Source organism: Mustelus asterias, chromosome 9 (genome assembly GCF_964213995.1).
Source record: "Mustelus asterias chromosome 9, sMusAst1.hap1.1, whole genome shotgun sequence".
NCBI classification, from domain to species: domain Eukaryota; kingdom Metazoa; phylum Chordata; class Chondrichthyes; order Carcharhiniformes; family Triakidae; genus Mustelus; species Mustelus asterias.
Genome location: NC_135809.1, coordinates 78,926,765 through 78,954,184, shown reverse-complemented (window position 1 = coordinate 78,954,184; position 27,420 = coordinate 78,926,765). Strand labels below are relative to the sequence as shown.

At 43.8% G+C, this 27,420-nt stretch overlaps 1 protein-coding gene across 3 annotated transcripts; it reads right to left on the bottom strand.

The window, feature by feature from the left end:
* On the bottom strand, window positions 1–26,342 carry znf408 (zinc finger protein 408). Of its 3 annotated transcripts, none has more exons than XM_078220402.1 (7): window positions 26,178–26,342; window positions 23,269–23,365; window positions 17,655–17,896; window positions 13,801–13,874; window positions 11,575–11,771; window positions 5,866–6,819; window positions 1–2,225 (listed from the first exon to the last, which is right to left on the bottom strand). In XM_078220402.1, exons 2-7 carry the CDS (start codon window positions 23,348–23,350, stop codon window positions 955–957), a joined length of 2,820 nt encoding a protein of 939 aa, XP_078076528.1. In that variant the 5' UTR covers window positions 23,351–23,365; window positions 26,178–26,342; the 3' UTR covers window positions 1–954. The 3 variants fall into 3 exon arrangements, with proteins under 3 accessions (XP_078076528.1, XP_078076527.1, XP_078076529.1); XM_078220401.1 differs by having other exon boundaries at window positions 52–2,225; window positions 17,622–17,896; window positions 26,178–26,297; XM_078220403.1 differs by lacking the exons at window positions 17,655–17,896; window positions 23,269–23,365; window positions 26,178–26,342 and adding an exon at window positions 15,735–15,926 and having other exon boundaries at window positions 52–2,225.
* Window positions 26,343–27,420: the final 1,078 nt, after the last annotated feature.

Here is a 27,420-nt window from a genome sequence, read left to right as displayed (position 1 = left end):
CAATGTCATAACTTTTATTGGTACCATCTTTTTATTTCCATGTTTGACCAGATTTCAAATTCTCAAATGGGCTTGATGGGATTTGAACTTACCTGCTGTGAATTGTTAGTCCAAGTCTGGATCACTTGCTAGAATCCATTCAAATTAATTGATAGTCATCACCTGAATCATTGTTATTTCTTGTTCATGACCTGCAAATTATCCATCTACTCTTGCAGCAGACATGTTACAATTGTTAAGCCTTTAGTGTAAAAATCATTGTCATGAAATCTCTTCAGCAGCTCATTTCAAAAAATATGCATTGCGGACATTTTTGAGGCTGCACTAATTCAGTTTGTTTCAGTGTTATGGAAGAGGCAGATAACTGATACATTCCTTGCAAATGACAATGAATTTTATACTGAAGGCTTAACAATTGTGAAATGTCTGCTACAAGAGTAGATTGATAATTTTCTGGTCATGAAGAAATAACACCACTTCATATTTAGCAAGTAGCTGTGTGTGATTTGCAATGTAAAATCCTTTGAAAATGTGTCATGTGATGACTGGTTCAACTGCTTTTGCTCTTTGTTGCTGTAACACAGAGCATTTGTTTATCATCGATACTCCAGGAAATTCTGACAATCACCACTGACAACACTCTCAACCTATACCTTTGTACATGCTCCTTATCAACTTTGGAAATAGATTGTAAATAAATCCATTATAAATAAAAACAGAATCATAACTTATGTAATTCCACCTGCAATTTGTGGGAATCAAGTGCAAAGATACAGCTTCTAGGATATACACTGTCATACCTATCTAGAAATAGGTATTTCTAGGCAAACAAGCTAGTCACACAGCAGAAGGGTCAGTTACTGTGGAAAAGTTGTAACATATCAGATTGCCAAATGCAGGAAATATATTTTAATACCAAGTTAGACACACTAATAAAGACATCGTTATTGGAGTTCAACTGCCAGTTGATATCTCTATAATCTCAGCAACAGTGTTAAACCCAATATCCTCCTCAATGACAACAGCATTGTTAGCCAATTTCTCCTGCTCTACAACAACACACTTTCTGGTATTGGCTCGTTCCCCATAATCCTCAGTGTCCGGAATAATTATTTCAATGATTTCTTCATTGAGAGGTTGCTGACTTCCTGCCAGGGCCTGGGCAACCACATCTTGAGAGGGGTTTCCAACCGCTCCTTCAGTCTCCAAGGTTACATTGTGCTCTACCTGCTGGAATGTAACACTGGGTTCACCCGAGCTCTGACCATCAGTATTTAACATCATGTTCTCCTTCTGTTCTGTACTTGGGATTTCCACCATTTCAATGGTGTGCACATAGAGGTTTAAAACTACACTTTCGTTTCCACCCGAGTTGGCACTCTCTTGGTCATTAGCATTTAAGCCGACTTTCCTAACTCGTTTTGGAGTCAAAATAAGAGTTTTGCTTTCAGAGCTTTCTTTTTCTAAAGAGGCAATAGCTTCCGCAACCTCCCCTAAACTTCGTACATCACTCTTTTTGTGGGACGCCCTGTGTCTCTTTAAGCTTTGGGTCATAGTGTACCCCTTTCCACATATATCACATTTAAATGGCTTTTCAGTCAAGTGGATTCTCTGGTGCCTGCGAAGCTTGGTGGCAAGGGTATATGCCTTCCCACACTCATTACATTTAAAGGGTCTCTCTCCTGTGTGCAGGCGTTCATGAGCTCTGAAAGTGTGTGGATCCCTCAGCGTTTTTCCACATATTGTACAGAGGTAGACCTCTCCAGTGTGAGAAATCCGGTGCCTCCGCAATTCAGGCAATTGAGAGAAGAACTCTCCACAATCCTCGCATTTATATGGTTTCTCTCCAGTGTGGATTCGTTGGTGGCCTCGAAGATTGCCGATCTGCCTGAAGGCTTTGCCGCAGTATGTGCAAGTGAATGGCTTTTCACCCGTATGTAGCCTCATATGATTCTTCAGTGAGCCTGGGTTGGCCAGCTCCTTGTCACACACACTGCAGCGGCAGGCTTTTGGGTTGCCAAGGTTCATGGCCTTCAGGCGGTGGAGCTTCTTATGAATCCGGAGGGATGGTGGCCTGGCAAATGCTTTTCCACATTCACCGCATACAAAAGGGCGTTCCCCTGAATGCACTCGCTCATGTTCTCGGAGGTCTCGCTTCAATGCATAGGCCTTGTCACATTGCTGACACTTGAATGGCCGTTCGCCTCTGTGTAGCATCTGGTGGGCTATTAGAAAAGATAGTGAAAAGATGGTGTTTAAAACAGCAAGCAGCTTGTATAGAATAACCCAGCAAACCATGCCAAACAGTTCTTGGCCATGATCCCAAGTAAATAATAGACCTCTTGTCTTAGAAAAGCAAGCATGGTTTCTGTCTCTTTTAGCCTCTCAATTCTCCACTAATTAATTACCTTCTGAGGGGGGCAATATAGTGCTGATGCATGGTAAAAGGATCATGGAAACCATGGACTAGCACCCTCAACTCCCATTATGTTTTATTTATTTATTCAGAGGGGATGTGGGATCACTGGTTAAGCCAGCATTCACTGTCAATCTGTAATGGCCCCCAAGAAGGTGGCGGGGAGCTGCCTTCTGGAACCACTGCAATCCGTGTGGTGTAGGTACACCCACAGTGCTGTTAGTGAGGGAGTTCCAGGATTTTGATCCAGCGACAGTGATATATTTCGAAGTCAAGACGATGAGTGGCTTGGAGGGAACTTTCAAATGGTGTTCTTATTTATCTGCTAGCCCTGTCCTTCTAAATGGCAGTGATTGTGGTGTGCGTTAGTGATAGAGCATGTGAATGTTTGTGGATGGGGTACCAGTCAATTGGGTTGCTTTGTCCTGGATGGTGTCAGGCTTCTCGAGTGTTATCAATGCTGCACTCATCCAGGCAAATGGAGAACATTGCATAACATACCTGACTTGTGCCTTATCGATGGTGAACAGGCTTTGGAGTTAGGAGGTGAAGGATTCCTAGCCTACTCTTGTAGCCACAGTATTTATATGATTAGTCCAGTTCAATTTCTGGTCAATGGTAACCTCATAGATGTTGATTGTGGGGGATTCAGTGATGGTAATAGCATTGAATAGCATGCGATGTTTAGATTCGTCCTTGTTGGACATGGTAGTTACCTGGCACTTGAGTAGTGTGAATGTTAATTGCCACTTGTCCCAAGTGTGGGAATTGTCCAAATCTTGCTGCATTTGAACATGAACTGCGTCAGTATCTAGAGTCGCGAATGGTGCTGATCATTGTGCAGTCATCAGCAAAACCTCCCTATTTCTGACCTTATGATGGAGGGAAGGTCATTGATGAAGCAGTTGAAGCTGGTTGGGCCTAGGACACTACCCTGAGGAATTCATGCAGAGATGTCCTGGGGCTGAGATGGTTGATCTCCAATAGCCACAACCATCTTCCTTTGTGCCAGGTATGACTCCAACCAGCGGAGTGTTTACCTCATTCCCTGTTTTATTACAGCTCCTTGATGCTACACTCAGTCAAATGCTACCTTGATATCAAGGACAGTCACCCGCACCTATCCCATTGCCAAAGTTGCTTAGAAGAACCTGGCTTAAACAATGTGATGAGTGAGCCTTGCATGTGGCACCAGACTAGCCATCTAGATCATTGAGTGGCTGGCAAAGAGCAAGGTACTCCTCCACCACACTGAAAGCAAGTCATAGAGTTGTTGAACAAGCTCAGACTCAGAATAATAACTGTTGGGAGATGTTACTTGGGAGGACTAATATGAGAACATGTACATGTATAGCCAGGATTCGGTGCTTATGCAGAGGAAATGATAAGATGCTGAAGCTTTACAGTAATGGAACAACTTTTCTATGGGGCATGGTGTGTATTTGGCATGATCTCATTCATTTTACAGTGAGCTGTACTGTTCATTACACAACCTGTGAGAAACTCTACTTGCAGTTTGTCTCATTAGTTACTAATGAACAACTAATGACCATCTGTATTCAAGGTGGAAGGAAAATAATTGGGGCTTCCTTTGGATCAGGTTGTGGTAGTCCAGAACTAAACCTGTAGCAGAGGCTGTAATCTCACACCTGAGTCAGGCAGGTGAACAATACTGTTAACAGAACATACGTATGAATGGAAATTAGGGTTTTTCAGGTGTTGTTGGAGTCACACTCATCCAGGCAGATGGAGAATATTTCATCACACACTCAACCCATGCCCTGTAGCTTGTTAACATGCTTTAGGGAGTCAGGAAGTGAGTTACTCGCTACAGAATTCTTAGCCTCTGATCTGCTCTTGTAGCCACAGTATTTATACGAGTAGGCCAATTAAGTTTCTAGTCAATCTTAACCCCCAAGGTAATTTGCTGGTGGAGGATTTAGTAATGTTAATGCAATTTAATGTCAAGGGAAGATGGTTAGATTCTCTCTTGTCGGAGATGGTTGTTGCCTGGAACTATGTGGTGCGAATATTACCCAAACCTGAATATTGTGCAGTTCTCGTTGCTTAGGGGCAAAGTTAAAGTTTATTTATTAGTCACAAATAAGGCTTACATTAACACTGCAATGAAGTTACTGTGAAATTCCCCTAGTCACCACAGTCAGGTGCATGTTCGGGTCAATGCACCTAACCAGCACATCTGTCGGACTGTGGGAGGAAACTGGAACACCCGGAGGAAACCCACACAGACACAGGGAGAATGTGCAAACTCCACGCAGACAGTGGCCCAAGCCGGGAATCGAACCTGGGTCCCTGGCGCTGTGAGGCAGCAGTGCTAACCACTGTACTACCATGCTGCTTAATTACGAATTACTTCAGTACCTGAGGAGTCATGAATAGCACTGAACATTTTACAATCATCAGCAAATATTTCTGGCCTTATGATGGAGGGATGTTCACTGCTAAAGATGGTTGGGTCTTGGACAATACCCTGAGGAACTCCTGTACTTATGGCCTTAGTTGAGACAATAGGCCTTCCTTTGTGCTGGGTATGACTCCAAACAGTGGAGTGTTCCCCAACACCCCTCAGCTCTCCCACCCCACCAGAGTCACATTGACTTCAATTCTGCTGGGGATTCTTGATTCCACACTCAGTCAAACGCTGTCAAGGGCAGTCACTCTCATCTCACCTCTACGGCTCAGTTTTGGACCATGGCTGCAATGAGATCAATAGCTCAGTGACCCTGGATGTAGATGAGTCCTCGGGCAAAATAAGAAGAGCAGGGGCATTCTCACCAGCGTCCTGATCAATATTCATCCCTCAGCAACATTACTAAAACAGATTATCTAATAATTATTTAATTGTTGTTTATGGCAGTAAAATGTGAGCAAATTGGCTCCTGTGTTTCCTAATGATAACAGTAACATCAAAAGCTGTAAAATCTTGATCAGCCCTGAAAGGTACTACATAATTCAAGTTCTATCTCTCTTTCTCATATTTAAAGACTGATAAACATGATACTAAAGAGCTGGTACTCTGCATCAAAGGATGCAAAACTGTATCCGCTGATCCTCTGGCAGTCTGCCAGACAGCTTCTTCAGATGTGGAGTGCCAATGATGCAAAGGACAGCTGGGTCCTCTTCCAGCAAATCCAAGTGGCTGCTTACAATACAGTACACTTGGCAAGGTCTGTGCCAAGCTCTCCTAACTGACACAGGAAGGATTAACAGGAGACTGTAAAGGATGTGGGGAGATATTTTAAAAATGGTTTACACAAAACTGGAAGAATTCTATTGCTTTGCCTCTATAAAATCTACTGGTTTAGCATAATAACAAAAAAAAAATCAGATACAGAATGCTTTACATAAAAATAAAAGTCCACAGAGCATCAACTCCCTCTCTGGTGTGAAAATGGCTGCAACAAATTCGGGTAGCCCCTTCCTTTTACCTCTAAAACTCTCCTCGGAGCTGTAGCTCTTTCCACACTCATTACACAGGTATGGTTTATGCCCAGTGTGAGTGAACCGATGCTTCTTCAGGTGGCACAACTGGATGAAACCTTTTCCACAGTCGTCACATCTGTACCTTCTCTCACTGGGATCAATCTGGGAACTGTCACGTCGGCAGAACTTTCTCCTGCCCCCTGATTTGATTTTAGGTTTGCGTTTTCCAATGGTTCGAACGTGCTCTCCGTTTTCAGCAGGAGGTTTTAACCCCTCCACCTTTTTGTGTGGCGTGGCCAAATCACTGCCCGATTTCTCTTTTGCTGCGTGATTCTCTAGAGATTTGGCTTCTGTATTTTGAACACAGCATTTCTCTTTTGCTTCTTTAGACTTTTCCTGGTTGTCTTTCAACATTGCTTTCTTCCTCCTGTTCTGTTTTGGTACCTGCTGCTTCAGTGTTTGTGAACTGAGCTCAGGGTGCATCATTTGAGCTCTCCCAGCTGTACAAGCTCCAAGGCCCTTGTTGCATACTGATGACCTTAAAGTCCTCTCACCAAGTTCAGACTGATTAATTTTCTTCTGCTTTTTGGGCTTCATTTCACTAGCATCCTGTGCTAATTTGCCAACCCCAGGGTCATGCTGTTTCTTCGTATCGCCCCGTTTGGAGAAAGAGGCTGGGAAGAGTACTTTTTCAATGGTATTGGTTCGGTTTAATTTTGATGGACATCCCAAGGCAACCGAGCTCACTTTGTTCTCTGACAACACATTCTGGGTTTTATGTTTGATCTGTAGCCGCTGTGACCTTTTAACTGGTTGATCTATTTTCACCGTGTTCATGCACTCTGCCTCTTTTTCAGCGACAGGTGGTTTGGTACACAGTGGCTGCGACAGAGGAGACTTGGCTGGCACATCAACAGCATGCGCTGGTGCATTATCCATGGGCTCTTCATCTAGTACATCTGTTAACAAGAGGTCAGAGCATTCAATACAGAAACTCATCTGTATGTAACTATAGGTCAACAATTAGCCAAATATAAAATGACAGTATCTAACCTCCGCCATAGCAACACTACTGGACTAAAACACTGATCTAAGCATAATTAGTACTTAAAAGGGAAGTCTTCTCTTGAGTATTAATACACAATTCTATACACAATACTCAATGTGTGAAACAGACGTCAGCCTGTTACTAAGATAAAAGCAAAATACTGCAGATGCTGGAATCTGAAACAAAAACAGAAAATGCTGGAAAATCTCTGCAGGTCTGACAGCATCTTAGGGAGAGAATAGAGCTACTTTTAACACCTTCTCAGCCTGCTGTATCCTCATTTATATTCCCTTTGTCCCATTCCATTCCACCCCCAACCCACTCTCATAGTATAAATCTCTGCTTCTCCTGACAAGTCCGTCTTTGATCTTTTGTAATTTGATTTGTCACATGTATTAACCTTCAGTGAAAAGTTATACAGACAAAGCATATCGTTCATAGAGAAGGAAATGAGAGAGTGCAGAATGTAGTGTTACAGTCATAGCTAGGGTGTAGAGAAAGGTCAACTTAATGCAAGATAAGTCCATTCAAAAGTCTGACAGCAGCAGGGAAGAAGCTGTTCTTGAGTCAGTTGGTACGTGACCTCAAACTTTTGTATCTTTTTCCCAGTGGAAGAAGGTGGAAGAGAAAACGTACAGGGTGCGTGGGGTCCTTGATTATGCTGGCTGCTTTGCCGAGGCAGTGGGAAGTGTAGACAGAGTCAATAGATGGGAGGCTGGTTTGCGTGATGGATTGGGCTACATTCACAACCTTTTGTAGTTCCTTGTGGTCTTGGGCAGAGCAGGAGCCATACCAAGTGGTGATACAACCAGAAAGAATGTTCTAGTGAATATTCTAGCGAACCCCAATGCAAACTGGAGGAACAGCACCTCATTTTCCGATTGGGCACTTTACAGCCTTCCGGGCTGAACATTGAGTTCAACAACTCCAGGGCATGAACTCTCTCCTCCACCTTCACCCCATTTCCATTTATTTTAGTTCACTTTGTTTCATCTCATTCATTCATTTTATCATCCTTCTTTATCACTTCCATTTTTCCACTTCTCCATTCCAGCTTTCTTTCTTGTCCCGCCCCCCCCCCCCCCCCCCCCCCCCACCCTTCCAGGGCAATTGCCACATTCCTCAGGCAGTCCTTTAACCATTTGTACCACTGTTCTGCCATTCACGCATTCTGATCACTTAGACACTTTTAGCACCTTCTCAGCCTTCTGTATCCTCATTTACATTGTCCCATTCCAACACCTCCCCCCACAACCCTCAAGTATAAATCTCTGCTGATTCTCTTTGCTCTCATCTAGACTCGAAATGTTGGCTCTATTCTTTTCCCACAGATGACGTCAGACCTGCTGAGATTTTCCAGCATTTTCTATTTTTGTGTCAGCTGCTTACTGTTAATTTGTTCTTAACAATAGTCTTTTGTTAAACTGCTGCTAAAAAACACTCAGGGAACAATTATAATTTGGATGAGCTAAACATCCCGAATATCAATTGATATGGCCTATCTGTAATCATGAATTCACATAGCGGAGACGTGTGTTTTAAGAGTAGACACTGAATGTTCCAGCTATTGGATGTTGTGGTACCACAGATCTTGTTCTACCTATCAGGAATGACTGAACAGAGGCTTTGTCCTTCCTACTGGGTGTATAACATCGGTGTAAGGATAGACCTTAGCTTATCCACAGCAGACACCATCTCCCTGGCCCTGCACTCAACCCTGGAACACCTGGATAACAAAGACACCTATTTATTGACTACAGTTCAGCCTGCAACACCATTATTCCTATGAAACTCATCTCCAAACTCTGTGGCTTGGGAATCAGCTCCTCCCTCTGCAACTGGATCCTGAACTTCCTAACCCAGAGACCGCAATCAGTAAGGATAGGCAACAACACCTCCTCCATGATCATCCTCAACACCGGTGCCCCACGAGCTGTGTCTTTAGCCCCTTACTATACTCCTTATGCACCTATGACTGTGTGGCCAAATTCCCCTCCAACTCGATTTTCAAGTTTGCTGATGACACCACCATAGTGGGTCGGATCTCAAACAATGACAAGACGGAGTACAGGAAAGAGATACAGAATCTGGTGAACTGGTGCAACAACAATAATCTCTCTCAATGACAACAAAATGAAGAAGATAGTTATTGATTTCAGGAAGTGTAGTGGAGAACATGCCCCTATCTACATCAACGGGGACGAAGTAGAAATTGTCGAGAGCTTCAAATTTGTAGGTGTCCAGATCACCAAAAACCTGTCCTGGTCCCTCCATGCCGACACTATAGTTAAGAATGCCCACTAACGCCTCTACTTTCTCAGTTGACTAAGGAAATTTGGCATGTCCACTACGACTCCCACCAACTTTTAGACCACAAGAAACTACAAAGAGTTGTGAACGAAGCCCAATCCAGCCTCCCACCCATTGACACTGTCTACACTTCCCGCTGCCTCAGAAAAGCAGCCAGCATAATTAAGGACCCCACACACCCCGGACATACTCTCTTCCACCTTCTTCCATTGGAGAAAAAGATACAAAAGTCTGAGGACATGTACCAACTGACTCAAGAACAGCTTCTTCCCTGCTGCCATCAGACTTTTAAATGAACCTACCTCACATTAAATTGATCATTCTCTCCACCCTAGCTATGACTTATCAAATGTTCTTTAGTCTTCTGAGAAAGTAGAGGCATTGGTGGGCTTTCTTATCTATAGCGTCAGCATGGAGGGACAGGTTGTTGGTGATCTGGACACCTAAAAACTTGAAGCTCTCGACCATTTCTACTTCGTCCCCATTGATGTAGGTAGGGGCATGTTCTCCACTATGCTTCCTGAAGTTGATGACTACCTCCTTCGGCTTGTTGACATTGAGGGAGAGATTATTGTTGCAACACTACATTCTGCACTCTCGCCTTCCCTATGAACGGTATGTTTTGTCTGCATAGCACGCAAGAAATAATATTTTTCACTGTATACTAATATATGTGACAATAATAAATCAAATGAAGGCCACTCTGCCCCTCAAGCCTATCTAGTCATTTGATGGGATCATGGCTAATCTATACCTTTGTTCCATTTATCCACCTTTGATCCATATGCCTTGATACCTTTACCCATCAAAAAATCAATCCCAGTCTTGAAAAAAATAAGCAATTGACCCAGCATCCACAGCCATCTGCGGAGAGTTCCAGATTTCAATCCTCAATAGCTTGACTCTAATTTTAAAATTATGTCCACTTCTTCGGGAATTCCCCATTTGTAGAAATGGTTTCTCTATGCCGACCCAATTGAATCCCTTCATCATTTAAACACCTCAACTAGATCATCTCTCATAGTTTTAAACTTAATAGAATAAACCCAAATTTATGCCGACAGCCCCCATTAGTTAATCCTTTTGGAATGGCAGAACTAGAAACTGTGATTGCACGAGAAACTGTGCCCTATTTCGCAAGAATGGTAGGACAAAAAAAAGCTCCCTATTTATCTAGAGTAGTGGAAGCAGAGAATGTATTCTATCTACTGGAAAATGGAACAAGATACTGCAACCAAACCTCAGAGAGAGTGCTGAAAACAGAGTGTGCCTGATGTACCAGGACTGAATTAACCAGACACTGTGCCCATAGCTCAGTATATGCAGGGGATAGTCTTTGCAGTCCCATTTCTAATAAACAGCATCAGTATCCATAGTTCAATTAGATAGAACATGAGACTATTGTGGCAGCGGGGCCAACAGTAGCAGCAACAGCAATTGGCTCTTGTGGTTGTTCAGCACAAGGACTTTGGCGATATCGTACTCCACCAATGTACGAGGGGCAGAGCTTCAGTTGAACTGAGAAACCTGGGCCCTGAACAGTTATGGAGACCTGTGAATGAATGAGGGCTGATAAACATAAGGCCTCTACGTCTTCTGAACTAAAGTGAGTACACTGGATAGTAAGGACTCCCATTGCCAAGGTGATCCACTCCACATTGTGAAGGCGGGGAAGTTTTGTTTGGTGGGAAATCACTCAGCATCATTGAAAAACTCATTGAGGTGATCAGCTGCCTGCAGGAAGACAAAGTGAGACTACCAGAGGAGATTGAAGACGACTGAGCCCCAACAGCACTTTGCAATCTAGCTCGAGGGGGTGGAAGTGAAACTGTCTGACCACACACAGGAACTGAACAGGCTGTACTCTGAGCTGGACACAATCAATTTGGAGAAACATTTTGAAATACTGGTCTTGGAGAATGATCAATTGAAGCAGGGATTAAATAGCTGCCAGATTCAGCTGCAGCAGCTCCGGATCTCTCTGCCTGGGTGCACTGACCACAGAAAGAAAAACACACTGTTGTGAAAGCAAACAGCTGACCTGCAGCTGGAGCTGGGAGAGGAGACACAGCTCCTGGCTGAACTACAGCAACACCTCAAAGATGTCCTTTAGGACAAACAGAGGCAGGAGAGGCTAATTAAACAGATTAGGGACTGCCATCTAGCCCTGGTCAAGCAGCCCATGCCATCAGTTAAGTATATTACCAAAAAAGTAGAATGATAGATAATGATGATGCACTGTATTTATGTGAAGCTTCAGAAGCACAATTGCAGCTAGGTGGACTACAAGTTATGGAAACATAAACTGCACGGTATCTACATGAAAGTGTGGAAGCAGGTTTCATACCACATTTACCTGTGTGAACACTAACTGTCTCATTGTCCTCGTGTGCATTTTTTACATCTTGTATTACTTGAACTTGATTCTCCTCTGGCCATAAGAGAAGTTCTTGGCCAAGTTCGATGGTTTTAGAAACCCGGTAGTAGATCTTTCCATAAAACTGGAAAATGACTGCATTGCTTTCCTCTTTTGTTTTTGCCTTGTTTGCATATCTATGAAAACAAAAATCCTCAAATTAATTACCCAATTGTATCTGAGGTTGGGCCTCTGCAGATACTCCCTGTAATGGCTGTCTATTTGACCAACTCTCAGCTCAATTTATTGAATGTATTAAAAAAAGTATTATTTTTAATTTAAAATGCCCACTCTTTTCGCATGCATACCCTGCCACTAATGGACAGCAGAGGCACTAAGGCATCTTCTAAGCATGTGAGGGGTAAGGGAGGAAGCTGAATGGAGAAGAAAAACAAAGAGGGATTTTATAGCAAAACATCACAAATAAATTGTAACTTTTGCGGAGATGTATTATTGTGTCTGTATTGTTCACATGAATGATGTCTAGACAGTTTTGTTCTCACAGTTTATGACACAACCTAAACATCTCAATTAGATTCAGCCTGTGCCAATTCTCCAGTATTCTCCAATATATCTGAATTTCTTTTATAACATCTTGGAATTGTTCCTGTGTATTCCACTTTGAAGGTCAGCCTCGGGTGAAATATTTATATGTTTTAATGGAGTAAATCAGCAGAAATGCCTGCATGCAAACACATCATATAGTGGACGATACTGGAGACCCTTTTTAAAATGAACTTATTCAAAATATATTAAAATACTGGAAAAGACCTGAGAAAAATGAACTAGGTGGCCATGAAGTAGAAAGAAGTGGAAGGAGTGATTTAAAGACCAGTCTGACTGTTTCAGGTTTTCTTTTCGATTTATTGTCACATGCATCGGCATACAGTGAAAAGTATTGCTTCTTGCACTAAACAGACACAGCATACCATTCATAGAGTACAGAGGAGAAGGAAAGGAGAGGGAGCAGAATGTAGTGTTACAGTCATAGCTAGGGTGTATCTTTTTCCCTGACAGAAGAAGGTGGAAGAGAGTATTTTCACCTGCTCAGCTTTGTACATCTTTACTGAAATGGAGTGTCCTGGGGCAATTAACTTTTTTTGGGATTGAGTGTAGGTGGGCCAGTTCATTCAATTTAAAGTGTTGAAATAAACTTGCTTTAATGGGTGGCACAGTGATTAGCACTGCTGCCTCACAGCTCTAGGGACCTGGGTTTGATTCCCGGCTTGGATCACTGTCTGTGCAGAGTATGCATGTTCTTCCCATGTCTGCGTGGGTTTCCTCCGAGTGCTCCAGTTTCCTCCCACAGTCCAAAGACATGCAGGTTAGGTTGATTGGCCATGCTAAATTCTCCCTCAGTGTCCCGGGATGCGTAGGTTAGAGGGATTACAGGGGTAAATATGTACGGCTACGGGGATAGGGCCTGGGTGGGATTGTTGTCGGTGCAGATGCGATGGGCCCAATGGCCTCCTTCTGCACTGTAGGGATCCTATAATTCTATCACTTCTCAGCAAGCAGCTAGATGAAGCAATGTAACATGCACTAACTTGTTCTTACTTCTGTAAAGGGAAGGATAATTGAGAAAGAAAAAGAATTGAGTAGACTCAACTTGTTCTGCTTGATTGAAACTTGGCACTAGTAACAACCATGGAGGAGTCAACAGTCTTTAGATACTGTCTGATGATGCCATTATAGGTACAGGAGCTGGTCATTGATTAAATCACAGTGCTACTATCTTACTAGGCCAATTAATTTTTTGCACTGCTGCTAGTCATTTTCAATTCCTCCAATGATTTTAAAGCTTTGAATACCAGTTATAGTGGTGTAGCTGGTTTCAGTAGATAAAAGTAACATTAGATGTAGATATTTGTAAGCTTCCATTGTTAGGAAGAGCACCCTAATAGTGAAGATAATTACTTTGAATATTTTCAGGGGTTTGGGGTAGTGACTCACTATGTTCGTGTGATCAAGGTGCCAACATGCAAGTTTCACCAGAAAATCAGGTATTGACCCTCTTGGACCATTACAGGATCTTTGTAGTACAATCCACCCGCCAAATTGACCAGTGGGAGAACAGAAAAGTCAACAACATTGAAATAGAATTTAGGATAAACCAAAATATAATAAATGGAGACTCTGTTGAGTGCCACTACAATTATACATTACCTCATCCAATTTGACAATGATTGATTGACTGTCTGTTCTTCTGGCACTCCTGTGTTTCCACCTTTTTCTCTAAGCTGCGGTAACAAAGACAATCAATCAGTCACGGTGAATGAAATAAGCCTTTTCATATGAAGGAAAGCGCAGATTCATAGCATATCTGTCGCTGTTTCTCGTACTTGTTCACACATTTACAACGTTCTCTAACTGCAGGCACCTCACTTCAGTGAGGATATTAATATTATTGCTATAACACAGGCTTGATAAGTCAGAAACATAAATGATTATGTAATAAAGATCACAATAGAGCTACTAATTCCTGCCCCAAATACATGCTATGAATATAATCTGTTCAGCAACAAAGCCATTTGTTATTTAAAATTCATAATCAAGATCATCCTTACAACACCCATGGCACCTTTGGAAATATAGGATGACATCTTACCAAAGAATGGTAGAGTGTTGGGTCTGGCATGAAAAACGGAGTGTTTCGTGCCGACAGCATCAGTGTGTTTTTGGGCCAAATCTTACACCTTATTATGGGCAGCACAGTGGTTGGCACTGCTGCCTCACAGCGCTGGGGACCTGGGTTCAATTCCAGCCTTGGGTCACTGTGCGGAATCTGCACGTTCCCCCTCCCCGTGACTGCCAAATGGCCTCCTTCTGCACTGTAGGGATTCTATGACCACTAGTATTAATTTCTGTTCCCTCAGATTTCATGCCATATTGGCGGTGGGTTCCCTCGAATTCACCATCATCATAATAACTGATCAGCTGCAAGCACTGGGGAGCTCCATAGAAACAGCTCTGGCCAGACTGCTGGACGGAATGGTGCAGAGGCAGCAAACCCTTTACCCTCGCAGTAGGTGACAGCCATCCAACAGCAGGGTGACCACCCTTGCCTGGGATGCAGTCGCAGCCCTAGCGAGTGTGAGTTCCGTGCAGAAGAGGGCTGAGCAGCAGTGCTGGAAGAAGATGAATGATCTTCGTTCAACCAAGGTAAGTGAACCATCCCGGGACTCCCACAGGACTCCCACTGGACCCCCCCTCTGTATGCCCAACCCTTTTTCTCACTCAGCCACTTTGGCCTTTGCCAACATCAGACACCAGGTATCTCCCTCCCTCCCGCAATCACCATGTTCCCCCAGTAGCTGCTATACTCCTCACACTCCAGCTCCCACCCAAGACCTACAACTCATCATCATAAATGTCAACAGCCCGACCCATGCTCTCCCTATCCGTATCATTGCAGGACAACTGGAGCACAACGGGCACAGCCAGCTAGTGTGATGGCCAAGTTGCTAAGACTCCCACTTCAATGAGCGTGCTGTCGACCTGGCCGGGGAGGAGGCAGACCATGAATGCACTGCTGGTGACATGGGGATAGCAAAGAAACATGAGAGTCCTCAACACAAATGCTGTCATTCCTCAAGTCTCACATGAGTAAACAATGTGCTCTCTGTAGCTCCTGTAATGCACTGATGCCATCTCCCTTCTCTTGCAGGCCGACCACTGGAATAGGCTGAACCATCCTCACACCCCCCCTGGAACCACTGGAGTCCGGCAGTGCAGAGGGGGACTTCTCCAATCCCACCATGGAAGTAGTGTAACAGCTGTCACCCACACCAGCACGATGGCACAGTGGTTAGCACTGCCTCCTCACAGCGCCAAGGACCCAGATTCGATTCCTGGCTTTGCTGAGTCACTGTCTTTGCAGAGTCTGCACATTGTCCCCGTGTCTGCGTGGGTTCCCTCCGGGTGATCCGGTTTCCTCCCACAGTCCGAAAGACATGTAGTTGCTAAATGCTAAATTCTCCCTCAGTGTACCCGAACAAGCATCAGAGTGTGGCGACTAGGGAATTTTCACAATAACTTTATTGCAGTGTTAATGTAACACTAATAAATAAACTTAAATTTGAAACTTGAGATATGAGCACCTCGATGGGTCCACTTAGTAGGCAGGCTTCTGGATCACTCACTGGTGAGCACCACACAGCTGAAGATCCTCAGTAGGTGGAGGCAGGGACATCCCTGGAAACAGGCATTCAGAGGGATGCTGGAGCTCTCGACTCCCTGAGCATCTTGACGATGATGTGCCCCTGAGCCCAGTCGTCCCACAGTGGCTGGAGCTGCAAAGGCAGAGTTGTGAAACTCAGGGAGGGATGGCAGCAGCCTCCAGCCTGTCTGTGTAACCAAGCTTGGGGGTACCAGCACGTTCACCCAGCGCCTCAGCCCTGTGGCGTGTGAGAATGGCAATGCTATGTTCCTCCCACCCTCTTGCCAGCCCTCAATAAGGAGGGCACTCCCTCAGTTGTGACACGGACAGGAACCCAGGATGGAGGATACAGGAAGCACGGCTTGCATACAAGCTTCACAACCCCTTTAGAACAAAGGGGGGCCCCGGCATGAAGGGTAGAGAAGGTCTGCAAGTGACCCTTCCCGACCCCTCTCCTCAAAATGGCTACTGTGGGACACTTGCCACCCATCTGTGTCCCCGGGTCCTCTCCTATGTCCCCTGAGCAGTGCACACTGTGTCGGGTGCTAACTACTGAGGGCTCACCTCCGAAACCCCCATCGGAGGTGAAGGCGCCAGCTTCATGCTTCTGTAGACCTGTTGTAAATTACGCCAGCTCAAAATTCGGTGCAGGCTTAATACCGAGAGAGACAATGACAAGCTAATGTATTAAAATGAGCTCGTTTCAGACCGCTCCATCAGCAGGAGGCCAGTAAAATCAGATTTTGGAAACTTGCTGGTGCAAATCGCGCTCTCTGGATTTTGAGCTCCCGCTACCATTCCCACTGAGAGAGCATGGGCTCAAAATTGCCCTCATACTCTAATTTCACTTGCTAGTATTGAGTTATGGAGATAAACTACAGTGCACTTATGAAGGAATATTTGGACTGCAAAAGACCAGGATTTACTTCATCACTGCTAAGCATTAGATCTTTTTCTTCATCTCTTAATTTACTCCTCTTGTCCATGTGGGGCAGTACCAAGTTTGATGGGGTGGGGTGGACAGCTATGAATTTGGACATGGCAGCCAATTTCTTGTTAAGTCTGCTGCAAAAACTTCATAAGTCTTAAAACTGCTGTGTGAATGTTAAACATCAAGGATTCAAGCACACTGACGAGTACCAGGAGTTCAGTCTGCATCAATTGTTTACAAAATGTGCAAAGTATCCAGCAACACCAAGAACAGAGTACAGAGAAGATGATGGTGTCAACAAACATTTCTATTTAAAGATTAATCACACTCACCTATCAGATATACTTGAATCAATTGGTAGTACAGAACTTAAGTACTGCTGAAAAAGAGGCAAGCTGCCGAAGCTTTTCTTCTTGCACTCACCAGGACAGATGGAAGAATGCCAAATTTCAATTGAAACAACAATTTATACTGCATGAGAAAAGGATGTTAATTGGTTGGTAAGTTGGCTCTGATTGGTCAAGGTGTTGACATGGAGAATGCGCCAGGTGCTATTGTCTTCCATGCTTTTGTTTAATTCAAAAAAAGACGCAATGCCTGGACATAGTCCTTTTGCCTGCACATTAAAAATGTAGCTTTTAGCAAGCATCGGTGAGCTACATTGCAAACAAACTAATAATCTTAAACTGGTTGTTAGTTTAATTTTCAGCACACTCAGGATTGTTTAGCAAGTGCTGCCAATCACGGAATCACACCTAATGCTTCAACAGCATGTCTGTTTATTCAGTGATATAGTTTTAAACTGATGAATGTTACTGTCTATTTTCCATATCTATCATGCAGAGTCAAGATATTAAAGGGGTTCTAGGTAGGAGAGTTTACTAACATATTCTGTACCTTCTTTGAAATGAAAGATGTTAGTCCACTTACGTCATCACATTCCAGTTTTCCTTCGAGAGGTCCAAAGAATACTCCTCTGGGAAGTGGCTTGGAAACACACCAGATGCCCAGCTGGTTTTTCAGAGTCTGGGAAGGTCCTGCTGCCAGACCAAGGGGCAGTGTGTAGAAGGCTCGGCATGGCAACCCAAGCTCCACTGGTGTATCTTTTATAAAAGGTGGCAGGCCGTGCACTGGACATTTCTTTTCAAAGAACTCCTGACAGCCCTCACAGTCTGAAGAAAAAAATGAAACAGTAAAATTTACGGAACATTTAAATTCAAGAACAACTAGGTAAAGCAACAGATTAGTGAAGAAAGCTATGGACTTTCACTTTTTTGGTGTTAAATTATCAAACATGGCTGGTGGCTGAGAGGCTCCACGCAGTCATTCTCATTGCTGCTCTTTCAACACAGCCAGGGGTCATGATGAAAGTGGTATTTAAAGTTGCCCATGCACCCATTCACTCAAACAAACACGTAACACGTAAAGCTCCAAAAGAGAGCTGTTAACCTAGTTCTGATTGTTACCTTCTTTGTGGCTCTATTTGTTGGTTAGCATTGGTCAGTCTGTATGTTGGTTTTGCATAATGCTCCTGTTTCTTCTGCTCCATTTAACCCAGCCCCATCCGACTCATTTAACGAGTGGAAATATCTAAGAGACAGCATTGCCAACAGTCACCACACCTTTTGTTTGAGTCCTCTATGAAGTGCTTTGGGATGGTTCGTTATGTTAAAAACACTGTCCAAAGTACAAGATGTTATTGTAGTGTTAATAACTTGGGCTCCTCCCATCACTTTTTACATAGCCTTGTGTATTCATATTTTGTTAGGCATTTCCTGATGCCACCAGTGCCTCCAGGCAATGCACATTGATATTGACACACACTCTTGTTATAATTGTTATAATTCAGGTCAGAAACTCCAAAGTGTTTTATGAAGTCTGCCTGGATCATACGTTTTACACTTTGAATTTGTCTAGGGTGAGCATGAGATATTTCACTTCTGGTATGATTCAAATGACCCACTAGGGAGCTTTTATCAAACAAAGTTTATTGGAAAATACAGTTAACATGTATATAGAATCATAGAAACCCTACAGTACAGAAAGAGGCCATTTGGCCCATCGAGTCTGCACCGACCACAATCCCACCCAGGCCCTACCCCCATATCCCTACAGATTTACCCACTAATCCCTCTAACCTACGCATCTCAGGACACTAAGGGCAATTTTTTTTTTGTAGCATGGCCAATCAACCTAACCCCCACATCTTTGGACTGCGAGAAGAAACCGGAGCACCCGGAGGAAACCCACGCAGACACGAGGAGAATGTGCAAACTCCACACAGACAGTGACCCAAGCCGGGAATCGAACCCAGGTCCCTGGAGCTGTGAAGCAGCAGTGCTAACCACTGTGCTACCGTGCCACTCATAGAAAGATTAGCAATAACTTTTACCAATTATGAACAAGAAAAAAAGTCATGATATTGTATAACCCTTAACGAATATCGAAAATGTTCCAATCAAACAAATTCCATAACCAAAACGTTTGCCACAGGTTTAACACAGTAAAATGCAAATGCTCACATGATGTTGGAACTTAGTTCTTTGGGTGGAGACTTGTAACTTCTAGCAACCCTCTGGATATACACCCAGAACAACTTGGGAGTCAGAACAGTTTCGAAAAACACCAGAGAGAGAGACTCTAAGCAAGCCAACCACTCCAGGAAGGCCAGGAATGTTAGTTTCAGCTAACAGCAGAATTTCCAAAACCAGGGAGAGGACAGTTTGGTGGCACAATGGTTAGCGCTGCTGCCTCACAGCGTCAGAGACCCGGTTTCAATTCCTGGCTTGGGTCACTGTCTGTGCGGAGTCTGCACGTTCTCCGTGTCTGCGTGAGTTTCCTCCGGGTGCTCCAGTTTCCTCCCACAGTCCGAAAGACGTACTGGTTAGGTGAACTGGCCATGCTAAATTCTCTCTGTGTACCCGAACAGGCGCCAGAGTGTGGAGTGCAGTGTTAATGTAAGCTTACTTGTGACACTAATAAATAAATAGGAGAGAGATAAACACTTTTCAGCTTGATGTCCACTCCCTTCTAAACTAAAACAGAAAGCAAGTCCCTGAATTCTTCTGGGGAGGAACCACCTGACTTCGACTTGTCAATCAATCTTCCCCCTCACAATGCAGGGTCATAAAAAATCCCAGAGTAAAAATAAACAAAACCCCACTTAAACCAATAAGCAGCAATGAAGGGACTTCTAGCAGACAGCCAGTGCCATAATGACATTGAAAACCTGGTCGAGCGATGCAAACACTGCCAGGAAAATCAGATGGTCCAATCAGCAGCCTCCTTACACCCCTGGGAATGGCCAGGGAGACCCTGGGTGTCAGTGCATGCAGACTTTGCAGGGCCATTTATGTTCTTAATCGTTATTGATGCCCAAAGTGGATCTACATGCACCGAATAGTCTCAACTACCTCCAGCAATCTCTTCGCACGCTATACCTGAGGTGTTCGTAAAGGACAACAGGACCCCATTTATCAGCAGGGAGTTTCAGAGCTTCATGAATACAAATGGGATGAGGCACATCTGCACAGCACCCTATTTGTTGTGATCAAATGGTATGGCTGAGCGAGCAGTTCAAGTATTCAAAAATGATGACAGGCTCTTTGGAAGCTAAGTTTGCAATCTTTCTTTTTAATTATAGGGCAGCCCCACACATGACGACTGGAGTAGCCCCGGCAGAGCTATTGATTGGCCGACACATATGAACTGGGCTTAGCCTGACTTTTCAAAATCGGGGCAGCAAAAGAAGAAGTCCAGAAAAGGGACCACATTGGACGTAACCTGACAGGACCTTCAAACCAGGAGACAGCATCCACGTATGAAACTTCGGTGACGGCGTCTCGTGGATTCAAGGAGTTGTTCACTCAAAAACTGGTGTCATACACAGTAAAGACTAGGGTGAAGACTACATTTTAAAAAATGTTGATCATCACCTCTGCCATCGGGGACCTTCCTCAGGGCAACTGCTTCACCGGAAACACTATCATTGGCACCTTATATACTGGACTGCGGACAGGAAATTCCATCCACAAAGCCCAAGACAGGTCTACGAAGGCTCAGCCTCAGAATCGAGACAGAAGCGGTGGACTTGCAGTCAGAGATTGCCACTGAGGACGATCCCACTGCAGTGGCTCTTCGACATTCGTCCACTCTATAATTTGGCCCATAGTCTCATTTCTGTCATTTGCATGGACTGGTCGGGGGCTGTATATAGAGAAGGCACCATCACCATAGGAGTGAAGGGGAGTCCTCTGACTCCAAGGGGGAGGGGAATGATAACCTTCATGAGTTCCATGGGATTCACTAATTGATCTCAGAGGGGCTGGTTTAATGAGTTCCCTTGGTAACAGGCAATAGACTGGCCAGCTGGACCTCATCACCTGAACCCTTTTATAAGGCAGACACCAGGAAGGGTCTGCAGAACTGGGACTTGTGTGTGTACACCATGGCGCAGTGGCTTAATTTTGTTTAACAATACCAGTCAGGCTTCCTGAGTTATTACAGACTTATAGCTGAAGCTGAAATTATGACCATCAGGGATGGAGCAAAGAAAGGCTTCCCAGAAATGAACTGGGTGGACCATGAACACCTGAGAAAATAATTCTCAAGGCTGTATATTGTGAGGGGAACACAAAAAGCATTTACTTCCTCAAGGGCCTCATGATTGAATTACTATTTTCAATTCTTAAAAATATTGATCCACTGGAATTTAAAACCTGCGATATTAAACAGTGGCAGAACTAATCCATAAGTCAAAAGATTGCGTTCCGCCAGTCCATGACGGGGGTGGGGGGGGAGGATGCAATGTAGAATTGGAGAGCCAAAGTGCGGTAAGAACACAGTGAGGAAAGTGGTTTTTAGCTGACCTCTACCTTCTGTTGGAAGGAGCTAAAAACAAAAGTCCCAATCCCTTGGCCGTTATTAAGATCCTCTTCAAAGCTCATAATACACTGTATTAATTTAAGAAACAGGAATTTTCATTTAAATAGTACCTTTCATGACCTCAGGCTTTGCAGCCAACTAACATTTTTGTGTCATCACTGTTGCAATGTCAAAAACGCAGCAGCATGTTTGCAAACTAAACAAACAGCTTTAAACACCAAATGATTTGTTTTAGTGATGTTAGTGAGGGATAGGTATTGATCTCAGCACCAAGCAGAGCTCCCCTGCTCATATTCAAAATAATGTCATCCACCAGAGAGGGTAGACAGCTCCTCCAGCAGGGGCAGCACTCCCTCAGTAATGCATTGGAGCATCAGTATGGATTACTGAAGTATCAGAATGGGGCTTGAATCCACAACCTCTGACTCAAAAAGCAAAAATTATCCATTGAGCCAAGGCTGATACTCCACTGTCTACTTCCAAAATATCAACACTTTACTGGTGCTTATAGCACTTTGTTTTCTGTTTCAGAATTCCAGCTCATGCAGCTTTAAGTTATCTTACATTGGCATGGGCCTGACTGTGAGAGTCCTACATTGCGCCTGACGAAAATATAGGAATTCGGGGCTCAATTTAAAATAATTGTAATGCAGAACCTAAAGGATTTCAGCATGATAGGACAAGTATCATACTACCAATTATCTGCTGACAGATTACAAATGATCACTTTGCAGTAATTATTTTACAGCCTATAGTTACACTTGGACTGGTAAATAAAACAAAAATCAACCCCAGCCCAACCCCTATTGGTATTGTGGGTGAGTGCACTATATGGTTTAGCACTCAGTACAGGAGATACATGGATTTGCTGTTCATTGAGGATGACGAGTGCTGACAGGGTAGTTGACATGATGTTATCACAGTCGAGTCCATATCTCTCTTTTTACTGGACATTCACACATTAGCCTTTCCAGCAGAGGTTGCTTGATCACAGGCAGGAGTAGATACTCTGGCTTATTTTTCCTTTTGTCCCCTTCGTCTCGAGGCACAGAGACAAACAGCAACAAAGATGTTATTAAACTGGAAAAAAGATGTCATTCAACTGGAGAGAGTACAGAAAGATTTACAGGGATGTTGCCAGGACTCAAGGGACTGAGTTATAGGGAGAGATTGGACAGGCTATGACTTTTTTCTGGAACGTTGGAGACTGAGGAGTTATCTTATAGAACGCACTCAGTCATTTCCCCAGGGTTGGGGAATCGAGAACTAGAGGGAATGGGTTCGAGTTAAGAGGAGAAACTTGTTTTTACACAGAGGGTGGTACGTATGTGGAATGAGCTGCTGGAAGAAGTAGTTGAGGCACTGACAACATTTGAAAGGCATTTGGATAGATACATGAATAGGAAAGGTTTAGAGGGATATGGGCCAAATGCAGGCAAATGGGGTTAGCTTAGATGGGCATTTTGGTCGGCATGGACCAGTTTGGGCTGAAGGGCCTGTCTCCGTGCCGTTGATTCTATGACTCTAATTTGAACTTGTTGCCTCAGCTGAGATTACCTAACTCTGTACAAATTGGGAATGAGATCCCATCATCCAAGTCAGTTATGCCATTGTCAATAGCTGTTGTATTTAAAAAAAATACATACAGGGTTTTACTTACACAGCTGCTGCTTGTGATCTGGTAGAATAAGGTCATCTTCAGTTAACCCTAATCCCTCATTTTCTTCATTTACTTGTGGCATTTTGTGGTAACATACCTACAAAGAGAAGCCTTATTAATTCAAAACTAGAAAAACAAAACAGAATAAATCCCATCACTCCCCCCACCCACCCCCGTGAACCTTGATCAAATTCTGTCCTAGGCATGCTGAGCCTGTGTTTAGTAAATTCTAACCCATGCCATGGGAAACTACACTCAAACAAGAGTTAAATTTGAACCAGGCCCTCACTGGTTAAATCACACACAGGTAAGGGTTAAATGGGGATTGAGAGAGATTCTGGTTCCTGAATGAAAGATATCACAGTTCACATCATAGATCATCCCTTCTCACACAGTAAAAGTTATTGAAAACCTATTTATTTCAAGGATATAACCTACATGCTGGAATTACCCAATATATATAAAACTGTCATACGCAGTCAATTGGATCTAAATATTTTGGAACCAAAACCAGAGACTGAAAAAGACAGCATTCAATTTATTTTCTTAAAAAAGAGTCCAACAAATTTATTTTGTCGCTTGGATTTGAGTAACATAATATCGTATGCATGTAAAATGTTAACACTCTGCTTACGGGTACCCAAGAGCAACTAAGCCATTTATATGATACCTGATAGACCACTTAAGTGACATTCTAGTGGTTACAGAGATGGGTACAGATTAAGAGGATGATTATATGATGGTTGGATACTTGAGGTCAATTTCAAGAATACATTGATGCCCAAGAGGAAACCTATCAATATATCCCCTTGAAGTCAAGTTGATTTCTACATATGCAGAGAAGTGATAAGTCGGGAAATGTTGACATATAAAAGGGACTTTGGTCCTAGTATACCAGCTACTGAAAGTAAGCATTCAGGAACAGCAAGCAGTTAGGAAGGCCTCCATTGCAAGAGGACTTGAGCACAGGAGCAAAGATGTCTTACTGCAATTGTACAGGGCCTTGGTGAGACCACACCTGGAGTAGTGTGTGCAGTTTTGGTCTTCTTATTTAAGAAAGGATATACTTGCCATAGAGGGGGAATAGGGAAGGCACACCTCAGATAGCAGAATTGTTATAGAAATAGAAGGAGTAGACCACCAGGCCCTTGAAGCCTGCCCAGCCACTCAATACAATCATGGCTGATACAACACCTTTTCTATGCCAGTTCCCTTTTATTCCTTGATCTATCAAATGTTTATCCACCTCCACTTTAAATACTTATAATGATCCAGCCTCCACTACCCTTTGAGGCAGAGAATTCCAGAGATTCACCACCCTCTGCGAGAAGAAGTTTCTATGCATCTCGAGTTTTAAATGATTGCTCTTTATCTTGTAGCTATGTCTCCTTGTTCAAGACTCTCCCATTATATCTTATCGCTCACTCTTCTAAACTCCAAGGAGTACAGAGCCAGACTACTCAGTCTCTTTTAATAGGACAATCCTTTCATCCCAGAAATTAGTCTGGTGAATCTCCTTTGAAATGCCTCCAATGTTACTACATCCTTTTTTAGGTAAGGGGACCAAAACTGTACACAGTATTCCAGGTGAGGCCTCACCAACACCCTATACAATTGCAACAAAACCTCCCTACTTTTAAACTCCAACCTCTTTGTAATAAAGGCCAAAATGCCATTTGTTTACTTAACTACTTGTTGGACTTTCTTCTGTCAGGAAGATGATACAATATTCATGTATCAACCAACTCAAGAACAGCTACCTCCCTGCTGCCATCAGACCATTGACTAGACCTACCTTGTATTAAGTTGATCTTTATCTATACCTTAGCTATGACCATAACACTACATTCTGCACCCTCTCCTTTCCTTCTCCCCTAGTACTCTATGATCAGTATGCTTTGTCTGTATAGCGCAAGAAACAATACTTTTTACTGTATACCACTACAATTTGACAATAAGTCAAAAGACCTGCTTGCTAGCTTTTTGAGATTCATGCACTAGAATGCTCAACTTCTTCTGTACTTCACTGACCTGCAGTCTCTCTCCACTTAGATAATAATCTACCTTTTGATTCCTCCGACCAAAATGCATGACTTTACACTTCCCCACATTGAACTCCATTTGCCAGGTTTTTACCCAATTTACTTGTATCCATTACAGAATCACAATATCTTCATCACAACCTGCCCTTCTACCTCACTCAAGAGTGAACCAGTGGAATTCTCTGCCACAGAAGGCTGCAGGCTAAATCACTGAATATATTTAATAAGGAAATAGATCGATTTCTAGGCTCTTAAAGGTGTCAAGGCGTGCAAAAAGAATGTGCGACTATGGTGTCGAGATAGAGGATTAGCCACGGTCATATTGAATGGCAGAGCAGGCTCAAAGGGCTGAATAGCCGACTCCTCCTGCTCCTACTTTCTACGTTGCTACGACCCTGGGGCCTGTCTCCAAGAGAGAAAGTGAATGGCAGCCACGCAGACAGAACGTGTGCAAAAGGCAGATAGAAGTTGAGGAAGAGGGAGAGACAGGGATACGAAAGAAAGTGCTCAGCATGGGAGAAAGGGAAACCCAAGGATATGAGGCAGAAAAAAAAGGGGCAAATAGTTACAGAAGGGAGAATTTAAAAATGGTCACGAGTAACACAGGAAGCCATCCAATTATGAAAATTATATATTTCGTCTAGTGTCCCTGTTGACCAGGTTAAGCTGGATGAACGAGGAGTGGTGTTGTAAATACAGCAGTCTGGGCGAGAATTGAAACTTGTTCAGTTTGTGAAAAGCAGGCTGTGTGTTTGTGTATGGCTCCTGATGGGGCCTGTGCTGCTACTGAGCCAGACTCTCTGGGTTTAAAGATCACAGCTGGTCTTCCAGACACTTCCCTCTCCCGCCCCCCGAGCGCGGCCTCACCGGGTTTGTTGTCAGTGGTAGTTAGACTCCGTCCCCGGGCTGCAGCCGCCAACACCACAGCCCACACCGCTGCGGGACGCCATATTTGAGGGAACCGACCCCGCTCTGCTTCCCTGCAACAACATCAACTCACAACAAACGTTCCGGCCCCACCACTGTCAGAATGGAGCAGAACCTTCACTGGCACAGAGTGGGAAATCATTATAGTGGCTGGCACTATATGTCCTGGTTACGATTTAAACCAACGTAAGTTATAATTGATTGCCAGACACACATTCAAAACCTTATTAGTGTGTTCATAAATCAATATTCACCATTTTTATTTCATTCCAGCGATTACGGATTTTGCTTCAATTAAAAAACCCAACTAGTTGGTTTCCCCAATGTACCATGCCTCGGGACATCCTTTCCTGCAGTGTATCAGGTAGACAATGTTGGCCGAGTTGCAAGAGTAGGTACTGTGTACCTGGTAGATAGTGTTCTCACATGAGATGATGGCATCCGTGTCGATGATCCGGCACGTCTTGCAGAGGTTGCTGTGGCAGGGTTGTGTGGTGTCGTGGTCACTGTTCTCCTGAAGGCTAGGTAGTTTGCTGCAGACAATAGTCTGTTTGAGGTTGTGCGGTTGTTTGAAGGCAAGAAGTGGGGGTGTGGGGATGGCCTTGGCGAGGTGTTCGTCTTCATCAATGACATGTTGAAGGCTCCAGAGGAGATGCTGTAGCTTCTCTGCTCCGGGGAAGTACTGGACGACGAAGGGTACTCTGTCCACTGTGTGCCGTGTTTGTCTTCTGAGGAGGTCGGTGCAGTTTTTCGCTGTGTCGTGTCGGAACTGTCGATCGATGAGTCGAGGGCATCTTTCAGCGTCTGGAGGTGTCTGTTGTGATCCTCCTCATCCGAGCAGATTCTGTGTATACGGAGGGCTTGTCCGTAGGGGATGGCTTCTTTAACGTGTTTAGGGTGGAAGCTGGAGAAGTGGAGCATCGTGAGGTTATCCGTGGGCTTGCGGTACAGTGAGGTGCTGAGGTGACCGTCCTTAATGGAGATGTGTGTGTCCAAGAAAGCAACCGATTCTGGAGAGTAGTCCATGGTGAGTCTGATGGTGGGATGGAACTTGTTGATGTCATCATATAGTTGTTTCAGTGATTGTTCACCATGAGTCCAAAGGAAGAAAGTGTCATCGATGTATCTAGTGTATAGCATTGGTTGAAGGTCCTGTGCGGTGAAGAAGTCTTGTTCGAACCTG

Excerpts from the sequence above, each read along its gene's own strand:
- znf408 (XM_078220401.1), bottom strand. The coding sequence starts at position 23,350 with ATGCCACAAGTAAATGAAGAAAATGAGGGATTAGGGTTAACTGAAGAT. Across the intron at positions 11,772-13,800 it reads TCATTGTCAAATTGGATGAG|ATATGCAAACAAGGCAAAAA; the intron begins GTAATGTATAAT and ends TTGTTTTCATAG. Across the intron at positions 6,820-11,574 it reads GACAGTTAGTGTTCACACAG|ATGTACTAGATGAAGAGCCC; the intron begins GTAAATGTGGTA and ends TCTTGTTAACAG.